The sequence below is a fragment of the Meles meles genome, chromosome 8 (genome assembly GCF_922984935.1).
Source record: "Meles meles chromosome 8, mMelMel3.1 paternal haplotype, whole genome shotgun sequence".
NCBI lineage: Eukaryota > Metazoa > Chordata > Mammalia > Carnivora > Mustelidae > Meles > Meles meles.
Window position 1 is genome coordinate 45,126,818 of NC_060073.1, and position 19,982 is coordinate 45,146,799.

The 19,982-nt window shown below is 40.1% G+C and overlaps 2 protein-coding genes across 4 annotated transcripts in view; both read left to right on the forward strand.

Moving 5' to 3' along the window:
- PIK3C2A (phosphatidylinositol-4-phosphate 3-kinase catalytic subunit type 2 alpha) overlaps window positions 1-7,152 on the forward strand; it is a 108,525-nt gene extending 101,373 nt beyond the window's left edge. For all 3 annotated transcript variants that reach the window (XM_046015018.1, XM_046015016.1, XM_046015017.1), the window contains exons 29-33: window positions 1,529-1,646; window positions 1,729-1,801; window positions 2,133-2,242; window positions 2,327-2,452; window positions 4,030-7,152. In XM_046015018.1, coding sequence (XP_045870974.1) covers window positions 1,529-1,646; window positions 1,729-1,801; window positions 2,133-2,242; window positions 2,327-2,452; window positions 4,030-4,215 — 613 coding nt within the window. In that variant the 3' untranslated portion in view covers window positions 4,216-7,152. The remainder of the gene's footprint in view (window positions 1-1,528; window positions 1,647-1,728; window positions 1,802-2,132; window positions 2,243-2,326; window positions 2,453-4,029) is intronic.
- A 7,247-nt stretch (window positions 7,153-14,399) lies between these two features.
- On the forward strand, window positions 14,400-17,629 carry RPS13 (ribosomal protein S13). Its single transcript, XM_046017897.1, has 6 exons — window positions 14,400-14,517; window positions 14,664-14,712; window positions 14,904-14,982; window positions 16,232-16,401; window positions 16,837-16,937; window positions 17,552-17,629. The coding sequence occupies exons 1-6, from the start codon at window positions 14,495-14,497 to the stop codon at window positions 17,583-17,585; spliced, it is 456 nt and encodes a 151-aa protein (XP_045873853.1). The 5' UTR covers window positions 14,400-14,494; the 3' UTR covers window positions 17,586-17,629.
- The last annotated feature ends 2,353 nt before the right edge of the window (window positions 17,630-19,982 follow it).

Genomic DNA, 19,982 nt, shown 5'->3' on the forward strand with positions numbered 1-19,982 from the left:
TACCATGTGTCACTCGAAAGCTTTGTGTAAACATTTAGTAAGATACAACGGACCATGTGTGACTTACCTTTTTTCTCTGTATCCCAAGGACCTGATAATAGTACTATCCATAGACGGGGAACTGTAAGATCCTGCTGAGTGAATAAACTGAATAAATGGGATCCTAAACTTAAAGTTGGGGATTTTCTAGTTTTCTAATTTCAGTTGAATTTTTTCTTTCTTTCTTTCTTTCTTTTTTTTTTTTTGTTTGTTTGTTTGTTTATTTGTTTGAAGTCATACTGGGTTAGGTAAATTGTTACTGCAACTATCTTTACAGTGAGGTCAAGGAACTTAGTAGAATCTTTTGTTTGTTTGTTCATCTATCTATTTAAAAAATTTTATTTATTACAGAGAGCACAAGTAGGGGGTAGGGGAGTGGGAAGGTGGGGGAGAGGGAGAAGCAGAAGGGCAGGGAGCCTAACGTGGGACTCTGTTCCCAGGACCCTGAGATCATGACCTGAGCCGAAGGTAGACGTTTAACCAACTGAGCCACCCAAGCTCTCCTAATTGTAGAATCTTTTAATTTTTGTCTCTACCATAGCCTGCAATATAACATAATAATTTGGAATCTTGGTTTTAGCAAAATCGGATTTTAAATCACTGCAGAAATAATTATGGCTATACCGAGCACCTTTAATAAAGAATAAGCTGAGGCAGTGAGATTGTTGGTCAAAATCTTAGTACTTAGTTTTCTGTTAACCCTTGTATTTTTATTTATTTATTTATTTTATTTGACAGAGAGATCACAAGTAGACAGAGAGGCAGGCAGAGAGAGAGAGAGGGAAGCAGGCTCGCTACTGAGCAGTGAGCCCGATGCGGGACTCGATCCCAGGACCCTGAGATCATGACCTGAGCCGAAGGCAGCGGCTTAACCCACTGAGCCACCCAGGCGCCCATCTGTTAACCCTTTAAAACCCTCATTTTTAATGTAGCTAATAACCAATAGATTTCTGGTGTCGGGCTGCTCATACTCTTCTTAGACTAGATTTTAGAAATGAAGAGTAAACATGTGGGTATCAGTTTATTTCCACGTGCAGTATCATTTTTCATTGTTAGCAAAATAAGCAAAATTAAGATTATTCTCGATTTGGGCCCTATGTCACTTGTGGACGAAGTGTTGATAATGGTATGGGACTGATATCAACAGGAACTGTGGCTGATTGAGTAATGATGATTTTGGAGGGTAAGATATGTATAAAATATTTGTAAACAGATTAATCTTTAGAAAAAAACAGTAGAAAATAAGTAATAAATAGCAAAATCTTGTCTCTTTTGTACCAAAGTTTATAAAAGGCTAACAAGTACTTGAACTATTTGATCTCCAGTACTTGAAATTACAGAAATTTGCTTTCTAGAAGATTAAGATTCCACTTTGTATTTAAGTATATATATTTTAAAAATATATATATTTCTAAATAAATATTGTGCTTAATTCTATAAATACTTCCAAGTGAAGTAATTTAAATCCCACTTGTGTTTTCTTTTGTAGCTTTCCTAATAGGATGGTTCTGGGAAGAACACACATAAAAGATGTAGCAGCCAAAAGGAAAATTGAATTAAACAGTTACTTACAGAGTTTGATGAGTGTTTCAACGGATGTAGCAGAGGTGACTGTCCTAATTGAAAAAGAACATTCTATTCTTGGTGCTACATGATATTTAAATTAATACATTTTTTTTCTCTTCTTAGTGTGATCTTGTTTGTACTTTTTTCCATCCTTTACTTCGTGATGAAAAAGCTGAAGGAATAGCTAGGTCTGCAGGTGAGATTATTCTCTTTATCGATAATTGATGGCTTCCCTATGACTTGCAAGTTAATAATTTCTCAGTGAATGTGGTAGAGTGACAGTGAGGTTACTGGCTACACTCCAATGAGAATGAGAGGAGGATAGTCCTTCTAAGCCCGTCAATTTCTGGATAAACATAATTTTCCTAATAGAATGTGATTACTAAAGAACTACAAATCAGTGGCCTACTAGGTTATTTACCTTTTCCCACATAGGATGATCCTGGAATTAAAGCAAACTTTTTTTTTTTGTAGTTTGTACCACTATAAGCAAGATAAAATAAAGATGATTGTATTTTTATTTTCAGATGCAGGTCCGTTCAGTCCTACTCCAGGCCAAATTGGAGGAGCAGTGAAATTATCTATCTCTTACCGAAATGGTACTCTTTTCGTCATGGTGATGCACATCAAAGACCTTGTGAGTGATTATAAATAATGATTGTAGAGAAGACCTATACCTTGGTAGGAAGCATTACTATTAAGGCAAAACTTTTCTTTATAGGTTACTGAGGATGGAGCTGACCCAAATCCATACGTCAAAACATACCTACTTCCAGATACCCACAAAACATCCAAACGTAAAACCAAAATTTCACGAAAAACCAGGAATCCAACATTCAATGAGATGGTAAGTTAAAGTCATTTCTAAAAATGTCTTAGATTTGTTCTTTAAATTTTAAAGTTTAAATTTAAAATTTTTAGGTACCAGATTCAGAACTGTTGTACTAGTAAAGCCAATCAGTAGCAATCTAGTGATACTTATCAAATGTTGCAGAATTAAACCATCATTGAGCCTTAGGTTTTAAGAAGATCTTAGGGGTTATCTTCAACTACCTTTCCAGTGACTGAACTCCCTCTACAACATTTTCAAGAAGTGGTTATCCAGTCTATCCTGAAATACTTCTAGTCCATCCACTTTGTTTTGGGCAGTTACAGCTCTTAGATTTTTTTTTTTTTTTTTTTTTTAAATACTGGGCTGAATCTTCACTGCCTGTAGTTTGCACCTGTGGGTCTCAGTTGTATGACTTGGAACTATACAGACTTAGTCTTTCTGTGGCAGCCCCTCAGATAACTGAAGTTCTCCGAAGCCCTTCCTGTTTATCATTTTAAAACATCTTCACTAACTTTACCTTTGTTTGATAGGATATAGTTTCAAAATTATCTTCCTGATTCATTTCAGGCTGTCAGCAAGCCACTTCAGATAGAGTGCTCTGCGCTAAAAAGCAAAGCATCAGCTGAACAGGATGGAGCAAAACTGTGACTTTGCTGAGCATGGTCACCTTACGAACTTACTCATCTATTAAAACCTGCTAACCTTTAGTCAAATACTTTTTTAGGATAAACACCACACTGTTTGTGTACATTAACATCACATCCACACAAAAATGTCTGGAAATAAATGGATTTTCATCAGGTTTTAAGTTTGTTAAAACCGCAGAATAGCCTTTTAGCTCTTGAAAAGCATATACAATGTTTGAAGACAAGTTGGTATTATTCTCAAAAAGAAGTATTGGTTTGTTTCCTAGTTAGTATACTTTCAAGAAATGAAATGTGGTCAGATTTTAGTTTTTATTAGTCAAACAATGAGAAAGACTAGATTAAAGAGATCTTTCTCAAAAGTTAGGATGAGGCCTTGCTGAAAAAAAGTTCTAAGTGCTGAATGTGGTGTGTCAGAGCTAATTTTTAGCATTCTAGATTTGTTGTAAGCTGTATTGGTAGTTGGTGAATTTGCATTGAAATAGGGATAATCAGAAATTATTTCATGGCATATAAAATCTAACAGAAAAAAAGACAAAAAAATTTTAATCCCTCATTTTTTATAAAATAGCTGTGTTATCCCCACTTGCTTCCTTCCGTTCTCTTTCCCAGGTGTCAGACATCTCAAGGCATGCTGCCTTGTAATTGCATTTCCCTTCCCCATAACTCCAGCTCAGAAAATCCATGTTATCAGTGTTTAGACAATAATAATTTTATACTCTGTGCATTTCTATGTCAAACACTCAGAGGAATGATAATAAAATCTAAGACTCCTGAAATACAAAATGTGCGTCTAAATATGAGGCAAATTATACCAAACGTGTCATAATCAGTGTTATTAATTGTTGTCTCTTTACTAATCTCACTTCTGTTTTTACTTAAAATAATCCAAGAAACCAAGCAAACAAAAAAATTGTAACTACTGTTTTCTTTTTGCCTTTGCTCTAGCTTGTGTACAGTGGATATAGCAAGGAAACCCTAAGACAGAGAGAACTTCAACTCAGTGTTCTCAGTGCAGAGTCTCTGCGAGAGAATTTTTTCCTCGGTGGAGTGACCCTGCCTTTAAAAGATTTCAACTTGAGCAAAGAGACAGTTAAGTGGTATCAGCTGACTGCTGCAGCAACCTATTTGTAAGCTAGTGAATTTCTGAGCTTTGACAGCAAGAATAGTTATAAACACTTAAACACACACACACTTGGGAACTTTGTATAATATTTTTAAACTTGGAGAGAAATTATAAAGTAAATGTACTTACTGCATTTCAATACATCTGTTGGACCAACAGTCACGTAATTAACTTTTATGAACTAGTTGAAGCCATTGCTGTTTTAAAGTCATATAGAAGGCTATAAACCCTAAACTTAATATACAGTAAGTCCTGAAAAAGACTCTGAGTTGGTGAAAGATTTCATCCTTTCAGAGTAATAGCTTGAGTTTGGTCTGATAGTACAGTACCGTGTCAATTCAGCCATCTGTTTTACATTGTTTCTTACACAGACACAGGATGTTTTCCTGTTTTGCACCTTCTACAGCCTTTACCACTGTGTGTGTTCACAAACACCAAAGGAAAGGGAAGGTGCAGGATGTTACCAGAAAATGCAGCTGCTATTCACATGGCCGAAAGCAAAGCACAAATAATAGTTATGTTCAGAACTACTATGTAGTTTATAGAAGTAGGGGAAAATAATACTGCTTTTTATCACTCATGTCTTTAAAACCTTTTTCAGAGTAAGTGCCAATCACTGAAGTTGTAAATAATGGTGCCTTAACTTCATATGCTTCCCTGGCACTTCATTCTGATTTTTTCCTGACTTGATAATTAGTAAGTTTTCGCTCACTTTCAACTTACTAAAGAATTATCTACATTTACTAGTGTTTTTCTCACAGAAAGATTTTATTTCTTCTTCTCATGTGACTTAAACAGACACGTGATTTATGTTTTTGTTGCCCCATAACTGAATGAGATTCATCAGTGTAACTGTATACTAAATGCGTCATTCCATTATAATACTACATTTACTCCCAGGAGTGTGAATTGAACTTTGGTAATCCACCTCCCATGCATCTATACTCCACTTACACATTAAGCAAGTGAAAATTGTTCACTCACATACCCATTCCTGTTTGGTAGAACTCCATGAATAGGGCAGACTCTTCACAGGAGGCCCAGGACAAGAATTCTAGGGTCCAGGCTGAATTTTAATGTAGACTTTTATAGCAAAGTTTGTCTTGTAAGCTATCTTACTTATATTTGTAAACATTATACATTCACATGAAGTACTTAATACAATGGGATTCAGAATCATAAGGGACATGATTGAAATTATTCTACAGTAACCATTAAGGATAAAATTCATTTTTATTAATCATTCAACTACACACATAATTTTGTGTTTAGTTTCAGTAAATATGTTGATATATTAATTCTCATGGCTCAGTGGAATTTCAGACACTTTTTAAATGGTAATAGAGATTGTAGTAATCTAGTTGCTATGAGATAACTGGTAAAATAAGCAATGAAGAATACCAACAGAGAAAAGACAATCTCCAGTTCAGTAGCCCATAACAATTTTTATGAACTGTGCAGGTGTTTAATGTTAGTGGTGAAACCTGTAGAGCAGAAATAGAACAGTTGAGGATGTATCAGTGAGATAGGTTTAAAAAAAAAAAAAAAAAACCTTGAAATTTTTGGTGCCTAACACTAATGGTCCATTTGTAGGAAACCCCATTAGTATGATATATGAATGTCTTTTTTTTTTTCTTAATGTTAAAATGTGTTGTCTATTTAATAATTTAATTAAAATGCAAATCAAAGCACCACCATTTATTTACTTTTTCCACATCCAGTTAACATTTCCTTAAAGTATGTAAGTACTTTTGCAGATATAAAGAAGTGTTATTTTCACTTAAGCTTTTGAGACCTAATTCCATTCCATGAATTGTCACATAGCCACTGTAAAAAAAAAAAAGAAAAAAGAAAAAAAAAAAAAAACAAACCTGTCTTGGTAAAAGGTCATTGTTAATGGGATGCAGTATGTACTGCTTATTTGCAGTCTGTTACAGCCGTGTCTTTTAGCACAAATAATAGAGCTAGAAAATGTGATGTCACTTTTCAATTACAAGAAATCTGGATTTCTTATCTAAAAATATATATTATGATTAATACTGTACAGTTTAACCAGAGTTCAGGACAAGTGGTAATGTTTTTCTTAATTTAACTCATTTTGTGCCTTCTTTGGTCATTAAAAAAATACACATATTTTATATATATTTTAATATAAGTTATTTCTTTGTAAAACGCTAATCTTCAGCCCTTACCAAAAAAAAAAAGGGACAGAGGCGCCTCTTTGCACTACTACTTTAAGTAGATTTTAAATCAGTTTTTTTTTTAGACATTTTTTTAAAGCTTGCATTAAAGTAAATCTGAAGCAAAAGTTTAAACTGGCCAAGACACTAATTTTTATGTATAATCACAATGTTTTTTACCTATCTTTACTGAATAAAAATAATGCTACATGTAAGTCCTGCACCAGAATTCTTTCCTCTTGCAGTGTTTTGGGATTTGAAAATAATGGAGTACTCCAAGAACCTATTATTTTCTCTACTGAGGAACCCAATGTAGAACTTGCACTGACATTTTTATTACTGCCTTTATAAAAATCTATAGGTAGCTAACTATTAAGGCATGTATGATCTTTGATAAAGTATTCATCTTTTCAAATTAAAGTTGTATAAAAGTTTCAATATCTTGCCTTAAATTGGTTGACTATTCTTTCTAGGATTCAAGTATTGTGGCATTTTAAAAAAATATATTCAATTTTGATACTTAGACTTCAGATCAGAAAGCACTAAAAGCCCCACTACCATAATCCATGGATTTACTTACATGCTGCAGTGCAGATATGAATGAATATGGCAAGTAGTCTCATCTATAAGAACCAAATACTTTAATTATATTAAGGTAGTGAGTAAAGATGTATAATATTTTTATTAATACCTTGGATATATTCAGTGGATTGAATGTGACTTCATAACTGTACTACGATTGTATTAAACTATTTCTGGAATAAAGGAACTCTGCCGTCATTTCTTTCCTCATCAACATATTAACATTTTGGTTCTAAACTTTGATGGAGCTTGGGGAGCCTGTCTGGCTCAGTTGATAGAGCATGCAGCTTTTGATCTTAGGGTCGTAAGTTCAAGCCCCTCATTGGGCATAGAATTTACTTAAATTTTAAAAATTTAATAAACTTTAATATGAACTCACTGATGTGTTCTTCGTATCTCACCCAGGAGTTTATTAGGTTCAAAACTCCTGAATTTCAAACCTGGCCTGTCGGTTGCCCCTAAAAATGACAAATCTGACTTCTATCTACGGTTCTTTGAAGCCAAACCATGGTTCTCGATTGCCACTTCGCCCCATCACCATTTCATATCATTGGAATGATGAAATATGCAATATTTACAGATTTCTATAAGTATGGTCCCTGGCCTTTTGTGGTTTACTTAAATAGTATAGTAAGAACATGTCTTATACCTATCTACAGAACAGAGAAATGTAGTTTAGTTTTGGTTTGGTTTGGTTTGTTTTTTTTTTTTAAGATTTTACTCATTTGTCAGAGAGAGCACAAGCCAGGGGGAGCAGCAGACAAGAGGGAGAAGCAGGCTCCCAGCTGAGCAGGGTGCCCAGTGCAGGACTCTGGGATCATGACCTAAGCCAAAAGCAGGTGCTTTAACGACTAAGGCACCCAGGCATCCTGAAATGTAGATTCTTCTAATATCTTACCTCTATCATTCCAGAATGATACCAGTGTGAGGCTATGGTTTTCTGACCCTAAAGAGATCATGTAAAAGGGCCCAAAGACCATAAAAGAATAATAACTTAAACAATTAGAGCTAGTTTTTTAGGGGGGTTTATCATCTCCATCAGAAGCTGGGTTTCTGTCAGGATGAAAAAAAATTTTTTTTATTTCATCCTCTTTTGAAAGACTTTATCATGCAAATTTTAGACATATACAAAATTAGACACCAGTATAATGAATTTCATGAATGAATCCATCACATAACTTTAATAGTGTCTACCTTAGGGCTAATCTTGTCTTATCCATATTAGCTAAGATTGGCTTAGGTATAAAAATCTTTATTTTATTAGGATTCAATCTATTCTTAAATTTTTTTTCAGTTCTGAATAATTTATTATGACTTCCAGTTAACTACTTCTTTCTTCAACTGTTTAACTGTGTAAATTTTAATTTTGGTTGTTGTATTTTTATTTTCTAGAACAACTTTGGTTGTATTTGATTGTTTTGTTTGCATCATGATCCACGAAAGACACCAGACTGCCACCACCGATGGGGAAAGAGGTTTTTCAAAAATGGTGCTGGGGCAATTAGCTAACCACATTCAAAAGAATGAAGGGTAGGACTATAAACAGCATATACAAAGATTCAGAATACACCAAAGACCTAAACATAGCTAAAATAAACTCTTAGAAGAAAGCATAGGTGTACATCTTTGTAACCCTGGATTAGATGAGTTTCGTAAGGATGACACAAGAAGCCCAACTAACAAAAGAAAAATAGAATAAATTGGCTCATCAAAATTAAAAAGTTTTGTGCACCAAAGGACACCATTCAGGTAAAAAGACATTTCACCAAATGAGAGAGAATTCTTGCAAATCATATCTAATAAGGCCCTGGTATCTAGAGTATTTAAAGAACCCTAAAACTCAGGGGCGGGGCGCCTGGGTGGCTCAGTCCTTAAGCATCTGTCTTGGGCTCGGGTCATGATCCCAGGGTCCTGGGATACAGCCCTGCATTTGGTGAAATGTCTTTTTACCTGAATGGTGCCCTTTGGTGCACAAAACTTTTTAATCAAAACTACTGTGAGGGAAATCTGGGTGGCTCAGTTGGTTAAGTATCTGCCCTCTGCTCAGGTCATGATCCCGGGGTCCTGGGACCGAGTTCCACATCGGGCTTTTGCTCAGCTCGGAGCCTGCTTCATCCTCTTTCCCTCTCCCCTCATTTTGTTTCTCTCTCTCTCTCTCTCTCTCTCTCTCTGATAAATAAAATTAAAAAGAAAACAAAAAAACCCTGAGCTACCAATTCATAACCACTGGGATAGCTAGAATTTTTTTAAAAGTGGGGAAACTGGAGCCCTCATACATTTGTGGTGGGAATGAAAAGTTGTGCAGGTCATCTACAAAACATTTGGCAATTTTCAAAAAAGTTAAACAGTTACCCTATGACCTGGCAATTCATAATTTCCAAGAGGATTGGAAACATGTACTCAAATACTTGTACATGAACTTTAATAGCATTATTCATGATGGCCAAATAGTAGAAATAGCCCAAATGTCCACGAACTGATGGATGGGTAAGTAAAATGTGGTATATCCATGCAGTAGAATACTAATTGGCCATAAAAAGTAATGAAGTACTGGGGCACATGGTTGGCTCAGTCACTGGAGCATGTTACTCTTGATCTTAGGGTCCTGAATTCAAGCCCCCACAGTGGACATGGAGGCTACTTTAAAAAAAAAAAAAGTAATGGAGCACGTATAGATCCTACAACATGGATGAACCTCGAAAACCTGATAATGAAACCACAAAGAAAAGGCCACATACTATATGATTCTGTTTATACAAGATGTTCAGAACAGGCAAATCCATAGAGACAAAGCAGATTAGTGGTTACCAGGGTCTGGGAGGCTGGAGAGTTAACTGCTTAAAGAGTACAAGGCTTCTTTCAGGGTGATGCAAATTCCTGGAATTAGTGGTGATTATACTGTGAAAATACTAAAAGGCACTGAACTGTACACTTTAAAATGGTTAAAACAGCAAATCCTGTAGTATGTGAATTTTGCCTCAAAAAATAGTATCTCAAAGTTCAATCCTGGGGGGCCTGGATGGTTCAGTTGGTTGAATATCTGGCTCTGTTTTGGCTGAGTCGTGGGATTGAGCTCTGTCAGTCCTGCACTCAGCCGCAAGACCTCTGCTTGAGTTTCTCTCCCTCTGCCCCTCCCCCCTTGCTTGAGCACTGTCTCTGAAATAATAAAATATTTTTTCAAGATTTTGTGTATTTTATTTTATTTATTTGAGAGACAGAGAGTAAAAGCATAAGAGCGCATGAGAGGGGAGAAGGTCGGAGGGAGAAGCAGACTCCCCTTGGGACTCCAGGATCCTGACCTGAGCTGAAGGCAGTGGCTTAACCAACTGAGCCAAAAAGATTTAAAAGATTTAAAATTTTTAAAAATTTTTTAAAGATTTAAAAATCTTTTTTTTTTTAAAGTTCAGGGGCGCCTGGGTGGCTCTGTCGGTTGGGCAGCTGCCTTCGGCTCAGGTCATGATCCTGGACTGTCAGGTTCGAGTCCCGCATCGGGCTCCCAGCTCCTTAGGGAGTCTGCTTCTCCCTCTGATCTTCTCCTCTCTCATGCTGTCTCTCACTCATTCTCAAATAAATAAATAAAAATATTAAAAAAAAAAAAGTTCAGGGGCGCCTGGGTGTCTCAGTGGGTCAAAGCCTCTAACTTCGGCTGGGGTCATGATCCCGGGGTCCTGGGATCGAGCCCTGCGTTGGGCTCTCTGCTCAGCGGGAGGCCTGCTTCTCCCTCTGCCTGCCACTTACCCTGCTTGAGCTCACTGTCTCTCTCTGATTAGAAAAAAACAAAACTAGTGGAAGTCTTAAAGGTGACTAGAACAAACAAAAAGCCTCCTGGGGCACCTGGGTGGCTCAGTGGGTTAAGCCGCTGCCTTCGGCTCAGGTCATGATCTCAGGGTCCTGGGATCGAGTCCCGCATCGGGCTCTCTGCTCAGCGGAGGGCCTGCTTCCCTTCCTCTCTCTCTGCCTGCCTCTCTTGTGATTTCTCTCTATCAAATAAATAAATAAAATCTTTAAAAAAAAAAGCCTCCTGAAATAATAGTTATAATTCCTATTCCATGAATATTCGATTGAACATTCCTACTTAGAAAAGTTCTATGGAGTCTTTATACCAACCAATTCTAGTGATTTTTTTTTAACTAGAGTGCCATTCTCAAAAAGCAATCTAGCATTAATGTTGGTTATATCATATTCCCTCAGTCAATTCCACTAAAGGACATAATTGTGATGACAAGTCAGGGGGCTCAAGGCAAATCATTCCAGCAATGCTTGAGGGCTTAAACGCCCATGTAACTAAGGAACTGACCTGATCCAAATTACATACAGATATATTGTAATCTGGTCTACTTTTCCAAATCTTATTCTTTTCACTATTTTCTGCCTTCTGAAATAAAGTTAGTAGTCTAGACATCTTCAAATGGGGGAAAAATATTTAGGTTCACTCAAATAATTATTGAGTGACTAACTTCCTGCCTGCCAGGCACTGTTCTGGTTGCTGGAGGCAATGAAAAAAGCAGACAACCAAACAAGCAAGTAGAAAGGAAAATGTTAGAGATTTGTGCACTATGTTGGAAGGGAGGACTACCTTAGACTACTTTAGGACTACTTTAGCCTTCCTCAGGGAAGGCTGCCTTTGAGATGACCTGGAGGTCAGGATCTGAAAGACCTGAGAAAACCTTGGGGAAAAGCAGTTTAAGTAGTGGCATTCGCAAGAGTGAAGGAACACCCCTGTTATCTCAAAGAGTCAGAAAGGGTAAGTGTGGCTGGAGTGTTTAGAACCAAGGGTGTGGCAAGATCAAGGATTTGGATTTTATTCTAAATGCACTGAACACAGGAGGGATTTACTCAAAAGAGTAATAGATTATCCAATTTATTTTTTTATCTTTTTATATTTATTTAATATATAAATATATTAAGCACAAGCAGGGGGAGGGGCAGACTCCCCGCTGAGCAAGGAGCCTCATGTGGGACTCCATCTCAGGACTCTGGAATGGCTACCTGAGTGGAAGGCAGGCGGTTAACCGACTGAGCCACCCAAGCGGACATCAATTTTTGTTTTTAAAAGATCACTGTGCTTGGGGTGCCTGGGTGGCTCCGTTGGTTAAACATCTTCTGCCTTTGGCTCAGGTCATGATCTTGGGGTCCTGGGATGGAGTCCTGCCCTGGCTCCCTGCTCAGTGGAAAGCCTGCTTCTCCCTCTGCAACACTCCCTCCCCACCCCCCAGCTCATGCTAGCTCTCGCTCCCTCTCTCAAAAACATAAATTCTTTTTTGTTTTGTTTTTTTTTGTTTTTGTTTTTTAAGATTTATTTTTTTGACAGATAGAGATTACAAGTAGGCAGAGAGGCAGGCAGAGAGAGAGAGAGAGAGGAGGAAGCAGGCTCCCAGCCAAGCAGAGAGCCCGACGCGGGGCTCGATCCCAGGACCCTGGGATCACGACCCGAGCCGAATGCAGAGGCTTTAACCCGCTGAGCCACCCAGGCGCCCCAAAAACATAAATTCTTTTAAAAAAAAAATTTTTTTTTTTTCAAAGATCACTGCTAGGTGGAGAATGGGTTGCATGTGTTGGAGGTGGAGACATGAGTGAAAGCACAAACATCTGGGATACCACTGAGTTGCCCAAATGAAGGATGATAGTGGCTTGGCTTGGAGTAACAGCAGCAGGAATGGAGAAGTGCGAACGTATTCATGATATATTTGTTGTAAACCTGAACAACAATACAAAGAACAAGACAAAGAAAGAAAAAACGAGATTCCAAGGTTTGTGGTTTGAGCAAATGGGTAGTGTTTAACTGAAATTAAGGGGTTTGGAGTAGGTGGCTAGGTAAGGGTCTTAGGAATTGGAGCCTTGTTAATTTTGAGATATCTATTCCATATCTGCACTAAAGATGTAAATTTGGCTAACGGTAAGAATGTATCTTTGCTAGGAGAAAATAGATTACTCAATTTGAATGGAGTTCCTAATGCTTTAGAAGAAAATTACTCATCAGACAGTGATAGGCTGAAAAAGTGGAGGTGGATGTTCTAGTACTTTAGTTTCTAAGTCTTTTTTTTTTTTTTTTTTTTTAGATTTTTTTATTTATTCATTTGACAGAGAGATCACAAGTAGGCAGAGAGGCAGGCAGAGAGAGAGGAGGAAGCAGGCTCCTTGCGGAGCAGAGAGCCCGATGCGGGGCTCGATCCTAGGACCCTGAGATCATGACCTGAGCCAAAGGCCGAAGGCAGCGGCTTAATCCACTGAGCCACCCAGGCGCCCCTAGTTTCTAAGTCTTAACCAGTTTCTTAGAACATTGACGGACGTTTCCTGATTTGACCTCCCACCTTGCCAGAGCCATGCTGCTTTTGAACAAGCCGTTTCATTTGTCCATTCTTTAAACTCATTCCTATGTACCAGCACTGGGTCCGTCTTAAAAGTTTCAGTGGCAGTTCCCTTTTGCCAGAAGTTCAATACGTGTTTTTCTTTCTCATCGTCCACACTTTCATCTCCACATCCATCTTCTGCCTCTGCAATCTTGTTTTCCAAACTCTTCCCTGTTGGCCAGTTTCTCTCACTGGGGCACCCAGCTCTATGAAGATCCACCCAACACGCCTCCCCGCCCAGCCAAGCTCCCTACAGCGCCTTGTAGGGAAAGGTGGAAGTTTACCAGGTGGAGGGGTAGGTAGTGGGTAGGGGTCCGTCCTGGCCTAGTTCAAATCCCTGGGTTCTTCTCTGTGGTCAGTAATCTCTCCCCCCAGAGATTAAATTAGGATTAGAAACAAGAAATGGGGTGGGGGGGTGGTTTGGATCAGTTGAATCGGTTGAGCGTCTGCTCAGGTCATGATCCCAGGATCCTGGGATGGGGCCTCCAGTACTGCTCCCTGCTCAGCGGCGAGTCTGCCCCTCCCACCCCTTTGCCCACTCTCCCTGTTCCTGAGCGTGCTCTCTCAAATAAAATCTCAAAAAAATAAAAAAATAAATGGTAGGGGTGGCTGGGAGGTAACTACCATGACTTTAAGTATAGCACTTATTAGCATGACATTTTACCAGTGAATTTATTACGGGCAGGGGCGGACTTTGAGGTAGCTAGTCCCAGTACAAGACCTGGCGCTGGGGAATGAATGGACGATTGTCTATGGCTGAACTTCACTGAGCGGCGGTGTCGCACATTAATGGCCTTTCTAGGACAGGGACCAAATCCACCAACCCCACAGCTCTGCGCTCACTCCCAGGCCGGGATTCGAATCTGCACGATTTTAGCGCAGGCAGCTCCAGAAAGTCCGCCGCCGAGGTCTTCATTTCCCGCTCCCTCCACGAGCCTCCTCAAACCCTGACGGATGCTGGGAAGTGTAGTCCTGTCGATCGAGGAATCTCGCAGTACCGCGCTGAAGTGCATTTCGGGATAGGCAGCCGGCGGCAGCCGGGGAGCCACGCAAGGTAGCTCCGCCTCCTGCACGCGAGAAACGGGGACGTGCGTGAGGTCACTTCCTGTGTGCTGGGTGGCTTCCTGCGGCGTTCCTACCCTCGCTCTCTTTTTCGCTGCCTAACCGCCGCCATCATGGGTCGCATGCATGCTCCCGGGTGAGCTCGGGTTTCTGAGCGGGTTGCAGGGCTGGGCCGCGGGGTTGGGGGAATGGAGAGCGCGTGGGCAGCGAGTCGAGAGGATGATTTTCTAGGCCGTTGTGGCGCTGACCACCACCTCATGCGGAGACTGTTTCTCTCCCCAGGAAGGGCCTGTCCCAGTCTGCTCTGCCTTACCGCCGCAGCGTCCCCACCGTAAGTAGCTTGCGGGGACGCGGGAGAAGGCGGGAAGGGTGAGGGGGCTGCCTTCCATCCCTCGGGAGACTCGGCGCCGGCCGGGTGCCATGTGTGCATGATGAGGAGCGCCGCAGAGGGTGGTGAGGACGGCCGAGCTTCTGTACCGTTCCTGGTTTCTCGCCCTAAGGCCAGTTTCTTTTCGTAAACAGTGGCTGAAGTTGACGTCTGACGACGTGAAGGAGCAGATCTACAAACTGGCCAAGAAGGGCCTGACGCCCTCGCAGATCGGTGGGTGTTCCTGGGTAACGCAGCGCCTTCCGCCTGCCCGCATGTAACTTGCTGGGAAAGTCGAGGGGGTAAATGTGCCGCATATATGCTTTGAAAACCTTTTGCTCATTTTCCTGTCTTTATTACCGATGACCGGGACCTAGTGTTCATTTGTCGGACTCTGAGGTTCTTATTTGGAAGAGGAGGAGTGCTCGCTTCGGCAGCACATATACTAAAATTGGAAGAGGAGGAAATTACTAAAATGGTCTCCAAAATTTAATGAGTATTTACTGTGGGCTTGTGCTCTCCTAGTTCGAATGGTTCTAAACATTTTACCTTTACCGACCTCATTTCGTTCTGACCGCTGTCCCTTCAAATGAGAAGTTTTTCTCCATCCTTCAGTTGAGGAAACGGGCACTGGGCAGCTATACAGCTCGCCCCAGATCACTCATCTATTAAATGGAGGAGTTAGGATCGGCAACACAAGAGTACTTGTCACACTCTTACATTGTGGTTTGAACCTCGGTTGTGTGTAACTTTGTGCAAATGGTTTCATCAGATGTTCACCTGCTGTGTGGGTCTGGACCCAGAGAATACAGTAGTCTAGAAAAGGGCAAAATACGTGTCTTCTTGGAGCTTATGTAGTCTAGCAGAGGTATTACACACTCTAGGAGGTGGGTAATAGACTGTCAAGTATTCAGATGGTGCTGTTTTGAGATTTAAAAAATAACGCGTGTAACGTTTTTACAAGAACATGTGATACAGGGATGCCTGGATGGCTCCCTTAAGTTGGTTAAGTGTTTGCCTCCAGTTCGGGTCATGATTGGGGTACTGGGATCAAGTCCACCTGGGGCTCCCTGCTGAGCAGGGAGCCTGCTTCTCCCTCTGTTTGCCTCTCTCCCTCTCTGACAAATAAAATCTGAAAAAAATTTAAAAGTCCGATACAATTTCTTAATAAATGTTGGGTTTTAATTACTGAGGAAATATACATAGCTGGAATCTCATTGATTTCTTTGGTGGCCTATAATCCAGCAAGTTTGCTCTGATGATGGTCTTCCAACATTTGCAATTTCCTCCAGAAGGGTTTTTTCTTAGTGTGGGTAAACCAACCTTGGATGTTTCGGGTTTGCATGCATTCTCATGTTGGTTTCTGTGATAGATAAGTAACCCTGTTTTACAGAGGAAAACTTGGAAAATGACTTGATCTCAGAGCTTTGACATCACATGCTTCAGCTGTGTGTTTGGTGGGGGAATTTATATTCTTTTTCAGGTGTGATTCTGAGAGACTCCCATGGTGTGGCACAAGTACGTTTTGTGACAGGCAATAAAATCTTGAGAATTCTTAAGTCTAAAGGACTCGCTCCTGATCTTCCTGAGGATCTCTACCATTTGATTAAGAAAGCTGTTGCTGTTCGAAAGCATCTTGAGAGGAACAGAAAGGTGAGAGAATAGAATTGCTTATATGAACTTAATTTCAGTAAAGTATTGGGCATCTGATGTGAATTACCTAAAGAGGCTTAAAGCACAAACTTGTCACACTTCAGTTGCTTTGAAATGTACCAGAAGAAATTGTGGGGGCGTGACTTTGGCAGTATATTCAGTTGGTTGGAAATGTTGAGGTGTTTGTTTGCAAAGTTTTATTTAGCTTCATTATTATTTTTTTTAATTACAGAGTGTTGCAAATCATTCATGTTAAGATTTCTGGAAACCTTAAATTCCATTAAGGACTTAATTCGAGCCACATGAACCCTAGTCTATGAATCTGTTATAGGGCATTGGTAACTTCATTAGACTTCACAGTGTCTGTCCATTCTTATGTTAAAATAAAGTTTGATAATGTTTTGAGTGTTTTTCTTGAATTCTGTCTGTTTTCAGGACAAGGATGCTAAATTCCGACTGATTCTGATAGAGAGCCGTATTCACCGGTTGGCGCGATACTATAAGACCAAACGAGTCCTCCCCCCCAATTGGAAATAGTAAGTATTAACGTTTCTTGTTAATAAGAACAGACGTTAGCCATACAGTAAATACAGTAGCAACTCTAGTAAAAGCTGTTTTAGGCCATGGCTACGTGGTCAGGTACCCTTCAACTCTGCCATTATTAGGAGGAATACAGCCATAGACAATACATAAGCAAATGGGCATGGCTGTGGTCCACTGAAACTTTATTTCCAAAGACAAGCAAAGGGATGTGGTTTGCAGATCTCTGATTTTTTAAAACATTAATAAGCCCTTTAAATTGCTTCTAGATAGTGGGTATAGTTTCAGTTCATACCTCTGCTCCCTGTGTTTATGTTGTCTTCAGGTTTGCATAGATTGCTCACTATGATAATTAATTTCTAGACATTGTCAGTTTTCCACCAGAAGGTCTTTTCCTTATGTTGGCTGGTTCTTCCTTAGATGAGTGAGCTTCTTCATTCCTTATGCTTGGGCACAATGAACTAATTCAGGAACTTGGCACTATAGTGCATTTTATATATTTGTGGTTTATTTTTAGCTGTTTAGAAGTAGCTCCATTAGGTGTGAGAGTCTGAATGAATATGGAGGACCTCTTTTAATGAGCTCTTCTTCCCCCTTTTTTCCTTTTCAGCGAGTCATCCACAGCCTCTGCCCTGGTCGCGTAAATTTGACTATGTACTCAAGCAATAAAGTCATTGTCTAACTAGAAGCATATTTTGTATTTCTTTTCCTAAAAATAACATAATGATTCATATATGTTGATCTTTTTAGATGTGAGAGAGTGTTAGCACAGTGAGAAGTGTGTGATTCCACGCAGGGGGCAACAAGATAGCACCTCTTTTTCATCCGTTCACTGTTAACTAGTTGAGCAGTTTATAACTTCATGAGGGGTTGTTAAAATGGAGGGTGGGGACTGCAGGATTGGAAGAAATGAGGAAGTCGTGACTTAATTTTTTTGATGTCATGACAAAAATGTTAAGCTTTTGTTTTTAAGATTTATTTACTGAGAAAGAGAGCTCGGGCAGAGGGCGAAGGACAAGCAGACTGAGCACAGAGCCTGACTCGGGGCTCCAGTGAGCCAAAATTAGACATTGAGCTACCCAGGTACCCCATTTCTTAAGTGTTCTCGATATGTTCAGTGTTAATACTGAGCTGGACCTGTGGTAAATACCATCCAGATAGCGTATGTAGTGGAGTCAGGAATATGTAAGAAGGTTCCTCTGCAGTATGGAGAGGGCTTCAGGAAGAACTGGTATTGGATCCCAGTCTTGCTGGTAAGGCTTAAAGATGAGGAAGAAGGAATTCAGGTAACAGCAAGCACAGTTCCATTTGGAGCAGAGGGAACCAGAAGAATGGTCTGTGAGAGGAACTCAGGTGACTGAGCCTGGCAACTTTGGATGGGTTAAAATAAAATGTACTGGGCGCCTGGGTGGCTCAGTGGGTTAAGCCGCTGCCTTCGGCTCAGGTCATGATCTCAGGGTCCTGGGATCGAGTCCCGCATCGGGCGCTCTGCTCAGCGGGGAGCCTGCTTCCTCCTCTCTCTACCTACCTCTTTGCCTACTTGTGATCCCTCTGTCTATCAAATAAATAAATAAAATATTTAAAAAAGAAATAAAAATGTACTCACCTGGGTCTTTTCAGAATATTCTTAACCCAGTGAGGTAAGTGGGATCCCTGTTTAAAAGAGGCACCTGGGTGGCTCAGTTAAGCATCTGCCTTCGCCTCAGGTCCTGATTCCTGCGATCCAGCCCCGCCAGGGAGTCTGCTGCTTTCTCTGTTCCCCCAGACTCCCACCCCATGTGCTCTCTGAAATAAAATCTTATTTTTTTTTTTTTTAAAGACGCAAGTTGGTGAGTTGAAGATTGTAAGACAGTAAACGAATAAGCTTTTTCTTTCTTTTTTTTTTTTTTTTTAAGATTTTATTTATTTTACATCCAGAGATCACAAGTAGTCAGAGGCAGGCAGAGAGAGGAAAAAGCAGGCTCCCTCCTGAGCCTAGAGCCGGATACGGGATATGGGGCTTGATCCCAGGACTCTGGGATCATGACCAGAGCTGAAGGCAGAGACTTTAACCCACTGAGCCAACCAGGTGCCCCAATAAGCTTTTTTTTTTCTCCAGAGATTTTTCTTTATTTGACAGAGATCACAAGCAGGCAGAGAGAGGGGGGGAAGAAGGCTCCCCATTGAGCAGAGAGCCTGATGCCGGGCTCGGTCCCAGGACCCTGAGATCAACTTAAGTTTTACCCTAAGCAATAATCTAAGTTGTGTTTGAAATCACACTGTTAAGCAAAGTCCATTGTTTTTTTTGTTTTTTTTTTTAAAGACCCTTTTCAATATTTTTTTTTAAGATTTTATTTATTTATTTGACAGAGAGAGATGACAAGTAGGCAGAGAGGCAGGCAGAGAGGAGGGAGCAGGCTCCCCGCGGAGCAGAGAGCCCGATGCGGGGCTCAATCCCAGGACCCTGAGATCATGACCTGAGCCGAAGGTAGCGGCTTAAGCCACTGAGCCACCCAGGCGCCCCCAAAGTCCATTGTTTTTAAGAGATCAGTATCGGCTGTCATTGATGGCCTTTTGAGTGCTGTGCTCTGAGGGTACAGACACCAAGTGACTTAGTTGTTCCTTAGGGCACTTCTATACTCAGCTACCCAGTACTGTGTTTTGTGCTGGGTATGCAAGCTGACTCAGTCCCCCTTACTAATGGGCTCACAAATAATGGGAAACAGTCTGTTGCAGTATTTTACCCAATTCTTACCTGGTGGTAGATTTTTAAATCTCTTGTGTTTGTTCATGTCTTAAAAGTGGTTAAACATTATAAACCAGGAATTAAACTGACTAATAAGGCAAATATCTCCCAGAGTGATGAACAAGTCAAACAAAACACCTGGCACAGTCCTTTGTAATCCCTCAGTAGCTATGCAGATGTTGGGTATTGATGGTTCTGGACCAAAAAGTTAATAGTTGGCGGGACATTTCAAAGCATATCTAGTTCAAAGTTTCATATTCAAAGTTTCAAAGCATATCTAGTTTTTAATTGAAGTATCTGTGGGGCGCCTGGGTGG